Source organism: Cheilinus undulatus, linkage group 9 (assembly GCF_018320785.1).
Source record: "Cheilinus undulatus linkage group 9, ASM1832078v1, whole genome shotgun sequence".
NCBI classification, from domain to species: Eukaryota; Metazoa; Chordata; class Actinopteri; order Labriformes; family Labridae; genus Cheilinus; species Cheilinus undulatus.
Window position 1 is genome coordinate 44,552,818 of NC_054873.1, and position 14,184 is coordinate 44,567,001.

Here is a 14,184-nt window from a genome sequence, read left to right on the forward strand (position 1 = left end):
ATAGCATTTGGGAAAGGGCAGAGCCTTTAAAAAAACTTAAGAGTGATTGGATGAACATTCTGTCTGTCACATCTTTACGGGCCACTCAGAGCAACAAAACACATGACTTTGTGCTAACAGTCCAGGGAAGACTTTTCTATTTCAACATGACTGTGCCTCAGTACAAAAAGCAACGACTATAAAGACATGGTTCGATGAGTTCAGGATGGAAGAACATGACTGGCACACAGAGTCCTTGACCTCAACACCACTGAGCACCTTTGGGATGAACTGGAAGGGAGACTGCGAGCCAAGCTTTATAGTCCCACATTAGTGCCTGACCTCATTAATGCTCTACAGAATGAATGGGCACAAATTCCAACAGAAAGACCTAAAAATGTTGTGGAGAACCTTCCAAGAAGAGTGGAGGGGCCACTTACACATTAAAGTACATAGATTAAAATACAATGTCATCACAGTCCCTGCTTGTGTAATGGTCAAGAGTCCTAAGACTTTTGTCCGTATTTGCCCATTTTTAAAAAGTCCTGGAAGGACATGCATGCGCATGTTAATTTTGTTTCTGTGATAACGTTTACATTTTGGTTGCCCTCTAGAGACTCTGACAAAGTAACACATTATCACATGAAAACTAGCTTTATGACAAGATAAGTCACCATCATGACTTATTGATACGTTCATTGTTGACTTTTTGCAATATTCTTTTTCAGTCACACATTTGCTACCCATTGCACTTCTAAGCCCACCAGCTGAGCACCACTGCCCTAGATTAATGGTAAAAATAGCCATCTGAAAAAAAAAAAAAAAAAAAAAAAAGAAAAACTAGAGAAAAAACCTTAGAGGATAGTTTTTTATTTATTTATTTACAGAATATAGTTAGAGAGCAGTCAGACATACAGACATCCTCTGGTTTTCAAAGTGATGATGGGAAGTTGTTTGGGGTTAATAATTGACCGTTTTTGCTGGCTTTGTCTCATCAAGGTCGGCCTCCAGGTATCGGAAACGGCGGTGGCGGCGCAGAACCTCAATCGCTTTTTGTTCTACAGAGGTCGGAGTAATGCCGAGGTCCTCCAGACCAGGAAGTCCAGGGTACTTCTTGTCTGTGAGGTGAAACTAGAAAATAAAACAAGATAAAGAATTATAATTAATTTCAACTCAAGTAAAACAGTTTGATGACGAGTCTTAGACTTTTACATTTCTTTAATAACTGTATTAAAACATTGACTTTTTTTTACCCGTTCAATTTTGTCAGGAGATGTCCAGGGCTCAAACGGGTTCAATGCAAAAAACTGAGCAGCCATGCTGAAAGAAAACAATATTTTACTTTGAAAACTTTTCTGCATTTTGGTTAACTATTGTTCAGGACCAGTTTTTCCCCTCTTGTGTCACTGCAGATCAAGAGTTAATCTCCTGTCTTTTATATCTTATTTTAGGAGAAGAAACCTTTTCAATCTCTATTACATTTTCAAATAATAAAAAAAATAATAATCTAAAGGTTATTACAATTATTGACCAAAAAAACAGAGCAAAACTGAGCTTTAAGGAAAATATTTGCCTGATTTATACCACTTAATTTTAAAAGTAATGCTACCCTACACTGCTTACTTGTAGCCTAAGGATCTGTCAAAAAAATAAAAAAATAAAAAAAAATAAATAAATAAAATAAAGGCACTTACTGATAGAGTGGGCGGGGTAGTGGGTAGGGCACAAAAGATCTGTGTGCCACAGCATAGATGTACTCGACCAGGTCGTGAAGGAGGTAACGGTTGGGACTGGAGGGCAAGAGAAAAAGAAAACCCGAGTATTAACAGAGGTGAGTCTTCATCATTTAAATCACTGCAGTTTTATGAATCATCCAGCTTTCAATCACATCCTTGTCTAATATTTACATGTTTATGAACAGGACTCCCTCTATTACCCCCAAAAAACTTTAACACTAACAAATAAATCCAATTAATGTTTTATTAATTTCATCTTGATCACTGTTTCATACAAAATGCCCATTAACCTGAGACTTTTATGTAACTTGAAGACTTTTTTGGTTCCACTGAGGGTCATAGCCTGAATCAACTCTATTTAATGCTCCCCCTTTAAATGTACTCTTCTTGTTTTATTAATATTTCTGTGTATCTTTTCAGCCTGTTTAGGAAAAGTTCTGTAACTCACACCCTCATCTTTATTCTGAGTACACTGTAATGTTCAGAACAAATGATGGAAATGAAAACTGAAAAAGTTTGCATGAAATCGGACTTCGCCCATGGTCTGTCTTCAGTCCAGTCTGTTTGTGTCAGTGTTTGTGACAACAGACAAATAAAGTGGTTAATCACAGTTAACTCCTGATTTAACAAGGGATGGGGGTGGGCGGGGGGCAATTACTTTTTCCCATAGGGCCAGATAGGTTTGGATTTTTTCCCCTTAATTAATAAAATCATCATTTATTAACTGCATTTTGTATTTACTTGGGTTGTGTTTATAAGATGTTAAAATTGGTTTGATGATCTGAAGCATTTAAGTGTGATAAATATGCAAAAGAAATCAGAAAGGGGGCAAATACTTTTTCACAGCACTGTACATCTATTAGCTCAGAATCAGCACCTGACAGCAAGCAGAGCAGCACCTCTGCAAAATAGCTGAGAAGACTTAGCATTTATTACAGGGCCACTGGATGGGATTTATAGTTGCAGTGTTTTTCACACACTTCCCATGTAAGGATGGCAGATTAAATGAAGTTTTCTTTCTTTTCCCTCAGCCTATGCAGACAGTGGCACACATTCTCTTTCCTTTCACCTGGCGTCTGTGTTTGTTTAACAAACTTCAAATCCTTTCTCATCACTGATTTACCCTGAGAGAGAAGAATTAAAGCATTCTTGGACTGTACATTGCCATAGGTTACATTATAATTGGATATTGAGAGCCTGTAAGCCTTGTTTTGATTGGTTAAGGTCTACACCATTTACAGGAGATATTTTATCCTATTATAGCATCTTCAAACAGAGACAGTGGTGCTGCTGCTAGAAACAGCCACGTTTATAGATCTGTAACCACTTACCCAACTAATGCGTATGTCTTTCCATTGGCATCAGGATCTCTGATGGCATTGATAATGGCCTTGGCCACATCCACCACCTGTGAGAGTAAAGAGCCAGTTTAAGAGTTGTGTTATAGCTGTGTCCTTTTTTCTGGGGTAAACATTGAGAAGCAAAGTTTAATTCAAAGATCAACACAGTCACTGCTCAAGTTCCAGCTGTTAGACCTACACAGGAACACTTAACACTAAACTTGTAAAAGTTAACAGATAAAGATTTTCCCCAATCATTTTTTTAATTTGCAAATCCAAAACTAAATTAAATTACCTTAAATTATTTCTTCCACTTTAACCCAATATAAATCTTTGCAAAAAAACACAATCAAAAACAACAGAAGTTGACCAAAGTGCTGCACAACCAAGAATAAAAATGTTTAAAATAATGCAACTGTAAAAAGAGGACATCAAAAAAAAAAAAAAAAAAGTAAAGGAGGGGATAAAGGAAATCGCCTATTAAAAAAAGTGTGTTTGTTAAAAGGTTTAATTTAAAAACAGGCAGTCAGTATTTGAAGTTAACCATTTTGAACATGGACAGATTTAAGTGTAGTTACTTCCTCACAGAAAACAAAAAAAACTTACATAAACAGGCTGCTTTACAGTCTCCTTCCCCAAGCCCATGAGTGGAATAGCATTCCCAAACCAGCGCATGTCTGAAAAAAGTTAAAGTTATGATATAAACATAAGCAAAGGAACTCACTAAGGAGACACTAAACAGTAAATACCAAGGCCAAGTTTGCTTATCAAGCAAGTGATTGACAAAAGACAATGAAAAAGAATCCCTCTGAACCACACAGAAAGATAATGAATGTGAAATATTTTGCAACTGCATAAATATTGTGCATACAAGTAAAGTGCAGGTCTTTCTGGTTGATAAAAAGTATTCAATACATTTTTTTCCTGCATTCTGATATATTCTTATGTAACAATTTAGGCTTTTTAAGCACAAATTAAGAAACATTTGATCTATTTTTGTGTCTTCTTATGTCATTTTGATGAAAAATGCTGTTCTTTGTTCTTCTTTAAATGAGGAAATGTCATCAAGTTCTGATAAAACTGGTGCTTTAGCAGCATCCAGGCTAATGTCTTCTGCCATAATGGCACCGGCCTCTTGTTGCTCCTTGCTTATGTCAGGACTCCGCCGCTCCCAAAAGCACTGCCCCTCATCCCTGATTGGTCCTGTCACTTTGTTACTGGGCCAAAACGGTTCAGATGGGAGTTTTGAAAGATAGATTCATCAGTAAGAAACACGGAAATGGGCAAATCCATCTGCTTTGCAAGGTTAATGATGTCATGAAACTTTGAAAATTACATATAATGGCTAAATATTACGTGAGGTGCTGACATCAAAGCTGGGTACAGCCTTTGTAATAAAGACACAAAGAAAAAAAAGCACTGATCAGAGTCAGACCATACTTTATCTGCACAACATCCCTTGCAGCCTAAATATCTGATGATTTACCATTGCACTTGCCATTAGGTATACACACAGCAGACCAAAAACTAACTACCAACTTGTCTCATCATTGTCATTTTAAATTATTGATTAAACTAAACATAACACACATCGGAAGCATGGTCTATGTGAAATCATTTCAGGGTGGGAAATTATGAATCAATCAAAAAAATCACATCCCTGTGTAGCTGTGACAAAGCACTTTCCAGCTCTGATCTGACAAATAGCAAACCAACATTATGAATTTTATGACATTATGACACACTGTCAGTAGAGACCTACATGTATGACAATATTCAGTAATAGTCTATTACATTTTATTAAGACAGATCTGTGTCTATTTTTGGCATTCAGATTCCAAGTGATAATATTTAAAAGGAGGTGTGGATGCAAGTTAATGCATACTGAAGGATGTTAGATATGCCATTGCTCACACTGCATAAACACACATTAAAGACAATCCCATTAGACCATCTGATCTGCAGCAGTTTGCCATTAAACGATGAGCATGGCTTTGTTTTTATCCACCCTGCCCAGCTTGTAGAAATGAGGATTGTGTCTCTTTTCAGAGATCTGGATATTTAAGCTCAGCTCAGTCATAAAAGCCAGTCTTTCAGCTCAAATTGTACCATTCTGGCTTTTTCCTTACCTATCAAACAATAACAAAGTGGCTCCCTTGGTTCACGTCAAAGACAGCTCTTGAAACCAACTTGTTCACAAATAACACATCAAGACTCAATTGTGACTCCCTCCCTTAACTGTCATCTCTAATCAACCAGTTCCCCATGAGGTTTAGTTGCTAAAAAGTACATCGCTGTTTCCTTGATAGCAAGTTTAAGACAAAAGGAGGGAGGAAAACTGTTAAAGATGTGCCACTGGCTTCTTAGTATTAATAATGCAAAACATAAACAGGTCAAATGAGTCTGATCTGACTGTCTTGTTGTCTTACTTGCGTAATAGTTGAAGAATCTGTCTTCCCTCCCAAAGACCTCCGAGGGCTTCATGATGATGGCTTCAGGAAACTCATCCCTCACAGCTGACTCACCCACAAACTACAGTAAGGAAGCAAAAAACACAACCAATGGCTGAATTCATAAAGATTAAACTTCTTTACCCTTTAAGAAACACAACAGTGCCGGGATGAAAATATCCATCAATATCTGCAGAGATCCTTGAAGCAAAAATGGCAGCTCTCTGGTTATGAGGATTCAAATGTCAGTCCAACGTTACACTTTTTAACATTACAGATAAAAGTTGCATGAGTAAAACACTGACACACTGCAAAGCAAGGATATTATTACTATATTTTACTTTCATGTAGCACTTTTGTTTTATTGACAACTGAGTGTTGCCTTAAACTAAGAGTTTAAGGCTGCTGTCCAATAGACAATTACTTCTGAGGACTGATGCCATGCAGTGTGCACAATGACCAACTGAAGAACAGCAGCTGAAAAACAAGGCCTGTTTGAGAAAAATGTAATGCTAATACTTAATGAGAAACTTCAAAGATACCTTGTTTGTCTGAGTAGGAGATATGAACTGTGCGGAAAAACCGTCTTACCTTGTTCCTCAGGTATTTGGATGGGCTGCGGATATCAGCGTTGAGGTGAGACATGTGGATGAACTTTGTGATGCCAGCCTCTCTGGCTGCCTTGGCAATCTGCTGAGGAATGGTCACAAAGACATCCTCAAAGTGATAGTTCCTACAAAGAAAGAGGGAAAAAATGCATGTTTACTTTTTCTAAAGCTGACGGGTACTCACTGAATACTTGAAGACTGCTCAGACTTCAGGTTTACCTTGTCTCCCACTCTCTACCCACAAGATTGATGACAACGTTGGAGTGCTCCAGCGCCCGTTTGATGGAGTCTTTGTCCCTGGCATCCCACTCCTGCAGCAAGAGGGAACAGACACAGAAAACTTGCACTTGAGTGAAGGCTTGTAGAATAATGATTCTATCATCCATGAGAGCTGCAACATCTCATTAAGACGCTTGTGTGTCTTTCTAGATCTTACCATGAATAGGATTTGCCCAAGATCACCCATGGGCCTCAGGTACATGATGTCATACTGATCACTGCGGTGAGGGATGATGATCTGAGAGCCAATGCGACCTGGAAATCATCAGCAAATTAACATAAAATCAAATCTTTCATCACAAGTAGAGGTGGGTAGTATGATCTGAAATTTATACAACGGTATGCTTCTTTTGCACCTTATGGCAACTGTATAATATTGCTGTATTGCAACATTAAAAGTGCATTAAACTGCATGTTTTAGTGCTACCACTACCACCCTATATGAAATGGAAAACTGTTTAAAATAGCTTCCCATTGTTATATTGTGTTCTTCTAAGAAAACATTTATAGAATTAAAAATTTGTGTGCATGTATAGGCTGTATCTTTAACTCACCCAGCCTGTTGACTACATATCGACCCAGAAAACCTGTGGCACCAAACACAGTTGCTGCTATTCCACTAGAGGAGGAGCGTCCTCCTTTCCCTTTGGGGATGACTGCATGGTGCAGCTTCCTCTGCTGGACTGTGGAGGCCGAGGCAGCTGACAGAACAGCAGGGCAGCAGCTACCTGTTGAGAAGAAAGGAAAGAAGTACAGTTTAATCAGCAGCAAGTGAGAATTGCAGTGCTTATTTTCAACACGATAATTTGTTAGAGCATCTTGCTTTAACTTAAAAAGAAATAAATAACCCCTTTCATTAATTAACATTTTTTCTGAAACTTTATTTTTATTCAAGGTTTGCCTTTATAGGTTTAGTTGATGAAAACTAATTAACATTTTAGACCAGTTTTAGTCCTCAAAAATGCCCTTACAGTTTAGTCAAAACTTAAGTCCAAACATTTATTGTCTTTGCTAGTTCACACAGAACATAGAACACACAGTTCATACGTGTGTGTTCTATGTATGCTGCAAAACCTGGGATCGTTGCTTAGAGGCAGAAGAGCCACAGATATGTCGTGTTTTGACAGATTTACCCACAGTGGAGAAATATCATGGATTATGAGTGTCCTCCAAAAACAAAAGAACATTTTAGTCTCTTTTTAGTCTCCTTGACATAAACTAAACTTACTTAAATCTTACCTATGATTTCAATCAGCTAGTCATAGTCCAGTCCTTTTCATTGAAAAAGGGAGACAACAAAATATTTTTAGTAATGGTTTTATTAAAAAAAAATTACCATTGCATTATGCGGATAGATGCTGGAAGATCAGTGTGCTCAGTGTAATGTTGTTCAAACAGCATGACTGCAGATGCTATTTTACTAAGACAGTAGTGAATAAACTGGCATTCTAAAATGATGCCACAAGGCATGGTTGAACATAGCACACCAGTGTTATCATGGCATCACAATTTATAACAATAATTTTATTCTAGTAAAAAAATTTCAAATAATTTTAACAGCTTTGACTTTTAAGGGTTTGTACCAAATGTTAGAAAAAGTTGCAGTGTTTCATTTGTATTGGTTAATCCCTCTCCTATATTGTCTGTTATAATAGGATGGCTTTTTAACGGCAGTTACTCTTTGTACTATAATTTGAATGAAAATAATGGAAACAGTCTCATTTAAAACTTGTGGTATTGATCAGTATCTCTCATTTATACCTTACACTTACATTTTGTGGCACTTATATCCTATTTAATAACATTTTGTCACTCAAAATAGGCATGCTTCACACAAACTGTAGACTTCTTTCTGAATTACATTTGTATCCTGTGATTTTAAATAGCAGCATTCAGTAAATAAGTGTACAAGACCTTAAATATGAAAAAGTAAGTTAGTCAAAGTGTTTAATATTTCAGTACTTTTTCAATACTGATATCTTGTTTTAAAAGAGAAAAAAAATCAATGTCAATGACTGGTAAAATTTTACAAGTACCAAAGCTTTTAACAACTGTATTTACTTCATGGGAGAGTTATGCCTCTGATTTACAGAGGCATAAATCTATTAAAGATTCCAAGAAAATTCTGACACATTGCCTGATTTGTAAAAATGAATTGCCGTCATACCACATACTCCAACATTTAGAGCAGGCAGACGTTTGCCTGTTTCAGTAATTAAAAGCACAAAATTACCAAAAATTTGGTGCCAAGGACGTTTGCTTTTGTGGCCTTTGCATTGCAGCAGATATTTATATTGTTTAATGTTTACATGAAGCATATCAAAGCCTAAATTACCAGGATCCTGTCAATCATAGTGACAACTTCAGCACTTTCACCAGTCAGATAAATGAAAAATGGCTGCATGTTTGCTTTCTCATGGAAAGAACAGTTTACCAAGTATAATTCACACAAAAACAGATAAAGAAAAGGATGCCTTTTTACAAATAATTCTTATCTTCAAAGGAAACTGAAACTGTGGAAGTACTCATATACTGAATTATAATAGTTTTAAAAAAAGTTTGCCTCATAATACGTTGCAGAAATTGAGCCAGTTCAATAGAAACAAGAACATATTCTCTACATTGTTATTTACGACGTTTTAAAAAAAAAATCAGACAATGACGGACGTAATACTGCTCTAATGCATCTCAACAACATTCAATGGTTTTATTTATTCATGTCTTCTTCCAACTTGTCCGTGGTTTTAGTCAGTGTTGTCGGAAACGTCACGTCAAGGAAACAAGCTGACAGTTAAAGCTGAGCTTAGCTTCTATAACCCATTATCCATCATTAATAACTACACATATAACTCTAAACTCATTTTTAAAGGTTTCATGGTCAAGGCACAGTTTTAAAAGAATTCGTGGATGTTTATTTGAGCTGTAAGCTCGCTAAAGCCCTTGTTAGCAGCTTCTAGTTAGCCGAGCCTGTTAGCAAGGTCACTGTGCAGAGAATGTGGTCAAAATACGAGGGTGGATATAAATAACACATATGTTTGGTTCATAACCATACCAAGAGTTTACACGCTTATATCTATGTCACTATGAGAAGTCTTCTGTTGTGACATTACTTACTTGAAATCCTCGGAAGGGCACTCGCAGGACGGCTAACCAGCGCCGCGGCCGCCATCTTTACAACTACGGCAGGGCATGTGGGCCAAAATACTGGGACGGCAGTTCATCGTCTGCGGTCGTTTAGCGCATACTCACTGCTCACAGCAAAATCAAATATTTTAAAAGTTTCTGCAAACATATAAAGAAGACCAAATTCAAATTAAAGACTCCCAAGTTCGTTTTTCATTTTTTAAAAAAAGTACAAACAACTTCTTGTGACGTATTGAATTATTAAGTAACATATATCTGCTTCAAACCCCAAATCTCCAAACTCCAAATGATCAGGTGAGTTTCAGTCTTTTAACCGTTCCTTTTCACCATAATGCTTTGCTATTTAGTGCCTAAATGACCCTAATTGCCCTAAACTAAAGCCACTGCCCTTGCATGCTGTTCCTGCACACAGCAGAGGATGGCAGCACTGTGCAGCTGAAGAATTTTCAAAATGGATTTAATGTTGGATCTTAGCTCACTTGTTTGAAAACTCCTCTTGTGCATTTGATTATAAGGAGCAAAAATAATGGATTTGCATTTTCTAGTCAATCAATTACTCAAAGCTCTTTTTAAACCAAAAGTCATATTTTTAAAAGATTGTTTTTGAGGGACCTTTCTTCTCTGGTCTGACAAGACAGCTGGAAAGAGACAGGAAACACAGGGATAAAGAGTCGGGGAAGACATGCACCAAACAGCATTGAGACTGGGAATCAATCCTATGACCAGTGCATAGAAGGCGATGGCTGCTAACATATTCACCCCATTCAAACACCTCTGAGACAGGCAGGATCAATTTGGTGTTTGGTCAGTTTAAGTGTCTTACCTAAGGACTCACTGAACTGTGACTACAGGGGCTGGGGATCAAACCCCTGACCTTCTCGTTGCGAGGGGATTGACTCTGCCACTGAACCGCAGCTGGCCCCTGACTGCAAAAAAACAGTTTAGTTCTAAATGTATTTGCAAAAGAGGGGAAAAAATCAGAGTTTAATTTCTTTTTTATTCTTTTTCCTAATTGAAGATGAAATAGTTGTATTTGTCAAACAAAAGGCTGTAAAATTGAACATTGAAAGCCTCTGCCATTATTCGGCATATGTTTTCAAGAAAAATGATGCATGATAATGACAGGGCTACAAGGTGGTGCAGGGGTAGTTTGAATCCCCCTCAGACACGGCCTTTCTCTTTGGAGTTTGCTTGTGCTCTTGGTGCATGTGTGGGTTTTTTTCTGGGTTCTCTGGCTTCCTACTTTAGTCCAAAGACATGCTTGTTAGGTCAGCTGTTGAAACTAAATTGCCTGTCGGTGTGAGGATTAGCTCCAACCCTCCGTAACCCTGATACGGATAGGCAGTGAAGAGACAGTTAAATAGTGGAATGATGGAAACATCACAAAAATATACTCTTTGAACAACTTTTATTTCATTAAAATAGACATAAAAATGTTTTTTTTGTCTTTTCTCATATCAGCTACAGTCCACCCTCCCAGCGTCTCTGATAGCTAAGCTAATAGAAATCGAGGGCACTGGTCTGTCTTATCTCTAGTTTGGATCTCTGTTGGCGACTTAAGACATTAATCAATAGAAAAAAAGATGATCAATAATAAAACATTTGTCTCATTTTTTTTCGTAACATTGGAGGATTCGGTCAAATAAAGGGATCCTGCAGGGAAGTCTGACCGTGAGAATCCAACAGTTTCTAATCCAGGTTTACACACACGATAGTAAAGTGCAAAATTTCTAATACTGCAAGGCACAAACTATCAATAATAGGATTTTCTTCTTGTTTCTAATACAAAAATATGAATGACACAGACATACAAAACGTTTTCATAGAGAAACATCACAACAAGTAAAACCTTGTCTAACCTCTCAACACCAAATGTTCTCTTAAAGTATTCATGAATTACACAAACATAGGAAAACAGAACTTGGATATTTACATTATATTCTATTACAAATTCATATTGTATGTTGAGTTAAATTAACAAACACATATGAAACATATGTCACAATAAATAAGTGAAATCACTTATAATCAATACCTCACTAACTGCATTCTACACTTAAAAACAATGACAATCATTTCTCTGATAACTTAAAAAAACATTTTTGGCTCAGCCTTTATTGCACACATAATATCATTATCCTTATTAAACTAATGCTGAAATGTCTAAAAGAAAAGATGATAAGCCAAAACTAAGATTTTGTTTCTGCACATGCATTTTTTTAATCATTTTTATATGTGGAAACTAAAAAAGTGAAGGTGTGCAAATGTCCATGTAATGATTTCAATGCACAGCAAAGATTGGGCTCCAAAAATACAAAGGAAAACAATAAGAGCAAAATGTTTGGATGAGGTTTGAAGTACCTGATCAAGACTCTTAAGTGTGCATTTTCCTGATTAAGATGGTGTGATGTCTCAATTTCAGACTCAATAAATCAACTACCTGTCACTTTCACATTAAACCTGGTAGATTAGCTTCACCGTCATGAAACTGAAACTTTAGAAAAGGAAATAAATCACAGAGACTGTGAACATAAAACAATAAATAGAAGATTTCCTTCTTTGCTGGTTATCAGTGCTCACTGTTCAGTGTTCACATTGTGTAGTAACTAATTTTTTTTCTTAACTTTATCAGAAAACTCCCAACTGAATCACTTTCCCACATAAAACTCAAAACTCAGGCGGAACATTTCTAACATGTTTAGTGATCTCATGCTGCCCCAGAGCCAACATGGCAGTGCTTGCAGCAATAAAACAAGAGTAGAGATCTTTCGTGTTTCTGTGGCCCAAATGTAACTTAACCAGCTCGGGTGGGAAAATGAAAACTGAGTCAGTGTAACTGTATTTCCCACTTCTCTGACTACAGCCCATTTCCTTTGCGTGTTAAATGATCGGGGGTAAACACTGAGACGGTTCCTGGCTATCCTTTCTCTCCGATTCCTCCTGAGGTTTGATGATGATGTGCACCGGCCTCTCTCCTCCTCCCCCGTCGTGTTGCTCTGTTTCTGAGGAGAGTTTGCCGTCGCTCTCACACATTTCCTCCTCTGCTGAGGCCCCGATGGGCCGCAGGCGCTCGGCAGGGGCCATCTTTATTCCAGATGATGACGTGTCTCTCTTCAGCTTGTCATTAGTGCTGCTGTCTGAGCTGACCTTCTCTGCTGCACCACAAAAACAAAGAAATTACACATCAGATAAAGGTGAATACAGAGAAATTTAGAGGTTTGTAGATACACATGGTGTGATCAGACAAAAAAAGCTACTTTATGCCTGGTGTTACTCGAGCAGATTCAATCTGGTTTTGTAAACACATCGTCTCAGAAGATGGAAGTAAAATACATCAGAAGTTGTTTTATCTTTTTTAATTGAATTTAATTGGTCTTGTATTTTATCATCCTGTGTTAAGACACAGAGAAAAAAGTGTTTTTTTCCTTTTGTGTTGTTCTTATGCCAGTGTTGAGACAGGCCTAGTAACTGTGTGTGGCCTTTTGTATCAAATTTAACGTCTGGATAGTCCTGAGGAGGGATCCCCAGTCACTAGCACTGTTGATCTGGGGCTGAACAGTGGCAACCCCTGTTTAAAACAACCATTTTAAGATTGAGAAATTACATATTGTTGCTTTAACTTTAGTTTTACAGCTGTCCAGAGAAAGGGTTTATCTATTTTTGATATCAGTCACATTAGGAGAAAATGCACACGTAGCCCTTAGGGGTCCATGATCATGCTAGCATGATTTCATCATGCGCTACTTTTGTCACATGACAGCTTGAAAACAAAGCCATATTTTGCATTGCAATGACTTTGTGTGTAAAACATGATCTTTGACTTTCTTTCAATTTTTGTTTGATGCCAATAGGCCAAGTAAAACAGGAAATATGATCATTTTAATTTGATTTAAAAATCAGTGTTACACGTAGGGGACAGTGGACCATGCTGTACAGGACTGGCACTGGTGTTTTTTCATAATTTTAACATATTGTAATTTCTTTAAAAAAATGAAAATATATTGTTTTAAATAACAATTTTAAAAATCAAATTTTCTGGGGTGTTGTGATTTTTGGAGACCCTATATCTAATACAGTAAATTAAATAAAAAAAAAAACATATAGCTTTCATTTTATAAAGTTGAGGCAGTACCGAAAAAGATTATTTTGTCAAAAGCAAATTAACAGACTGGCAAAATAGCCAGTGGACCTCCATGTGTTGAAATATTTTCCAAAGTTTTCTCTAAAAATTTTATGTTCAAGTTGAGATGTTTTCACCTGCTCAAATAAGTTTAACTTCTTTACTATCAGTAGAACAGAAAAGAAGAGAAAAGATGGTTGAAGAGACTGTCTTCTTACCAGGCTTGCTATTAGACTGTTTGCGGAGGCCGTGCTCGTTGCTGTTTTCTGTGTTGGTTGAACTGTCTGAGGACTTTTTCACTGATGGCCTCGCTCTCGGCCGGACTTTGTTAAAGTTTCCCTCCAGGATCCACTCATGTTGAAGCCCCTCATCAGGGGTCATACGCTTGGTTGGATCCCAACTAAAAAGAAGAGAATATTTCAGTACTCAGGTGCAGATTATGTCCGGGTTAATTCCTGATGAGGTGTTCAATTATCAGGGATTAATGGACGACGTGGACGATGTTAACAGAATAATACCCTCTGCTGC

The 14,184-nt window shown here is 37.2% G+C and overlaps 2 protein-coding genes across 5 annotated transcripts in view; both read right to left on the reverse strand.

The window, feature by feature from the left end:
* Positions 1-833: 833 nt before the first annotated feature.
* Positions 834-9,659, reverse strand: ndufa9a (NADH:ubiquinone oxidoreductase subunit A9a). Its single transcript, XM_041795728.1, has 11 exons — positions 9,507-9,659; positions 6,947-7,120; positions 6,550-6,647; positions 6,333-6,424; positions 6,097-6,238; positions 5,485-5,587; positions 3,662-3,732; positions 3,047-3,123; positions 1,674-1,769; positions 1,233-1,299; positions 834-1,110 (listed from the first exon to the last, which is right to left on the reverse strand). Exons 1-11 carry the CDS (start codon positions 9,559-9,561, stop codon positions 940-942), a joined length of 1,146 nt encoding a protein of 381 aa, XP_041651662.1. The 5' UTR covers positions 9,562-9,659; the 3' UTR covers positions 834-939.
* Positions 9,660-10,937: 1,278 nt separating this feature from the next.
* The window catches only part of dyrk4 (dual-specificity tyrosine-(Y)-phosphorylation regulated kinase 4), a 70,045-nt gene continuing 66,798 nt past the window's right edge, over positions 10,938-14,184 (reverse strand). For all 4 annotated transcript variants that reach the window (XM_041794767.1, XM_041794769.1, XM_041794768.1 and 1 more), the window contains 2 exons: positions 13,875-14,056; positions 10,938-12,691 (listed from right to left, as the gene is read on the reverse strand). In XM_041794767.1, coding sequence (XP_041650701.1) covers positions 12,417-12,691; positions 13,875-14,056 — 457 coding nt within the window. In that variant the 3' untranslated portion in view covers positions 10,938-12,416. The remainder of the gene's footprint in view (positions 12,692-13,874; positions 14,057-14,184) is intronic.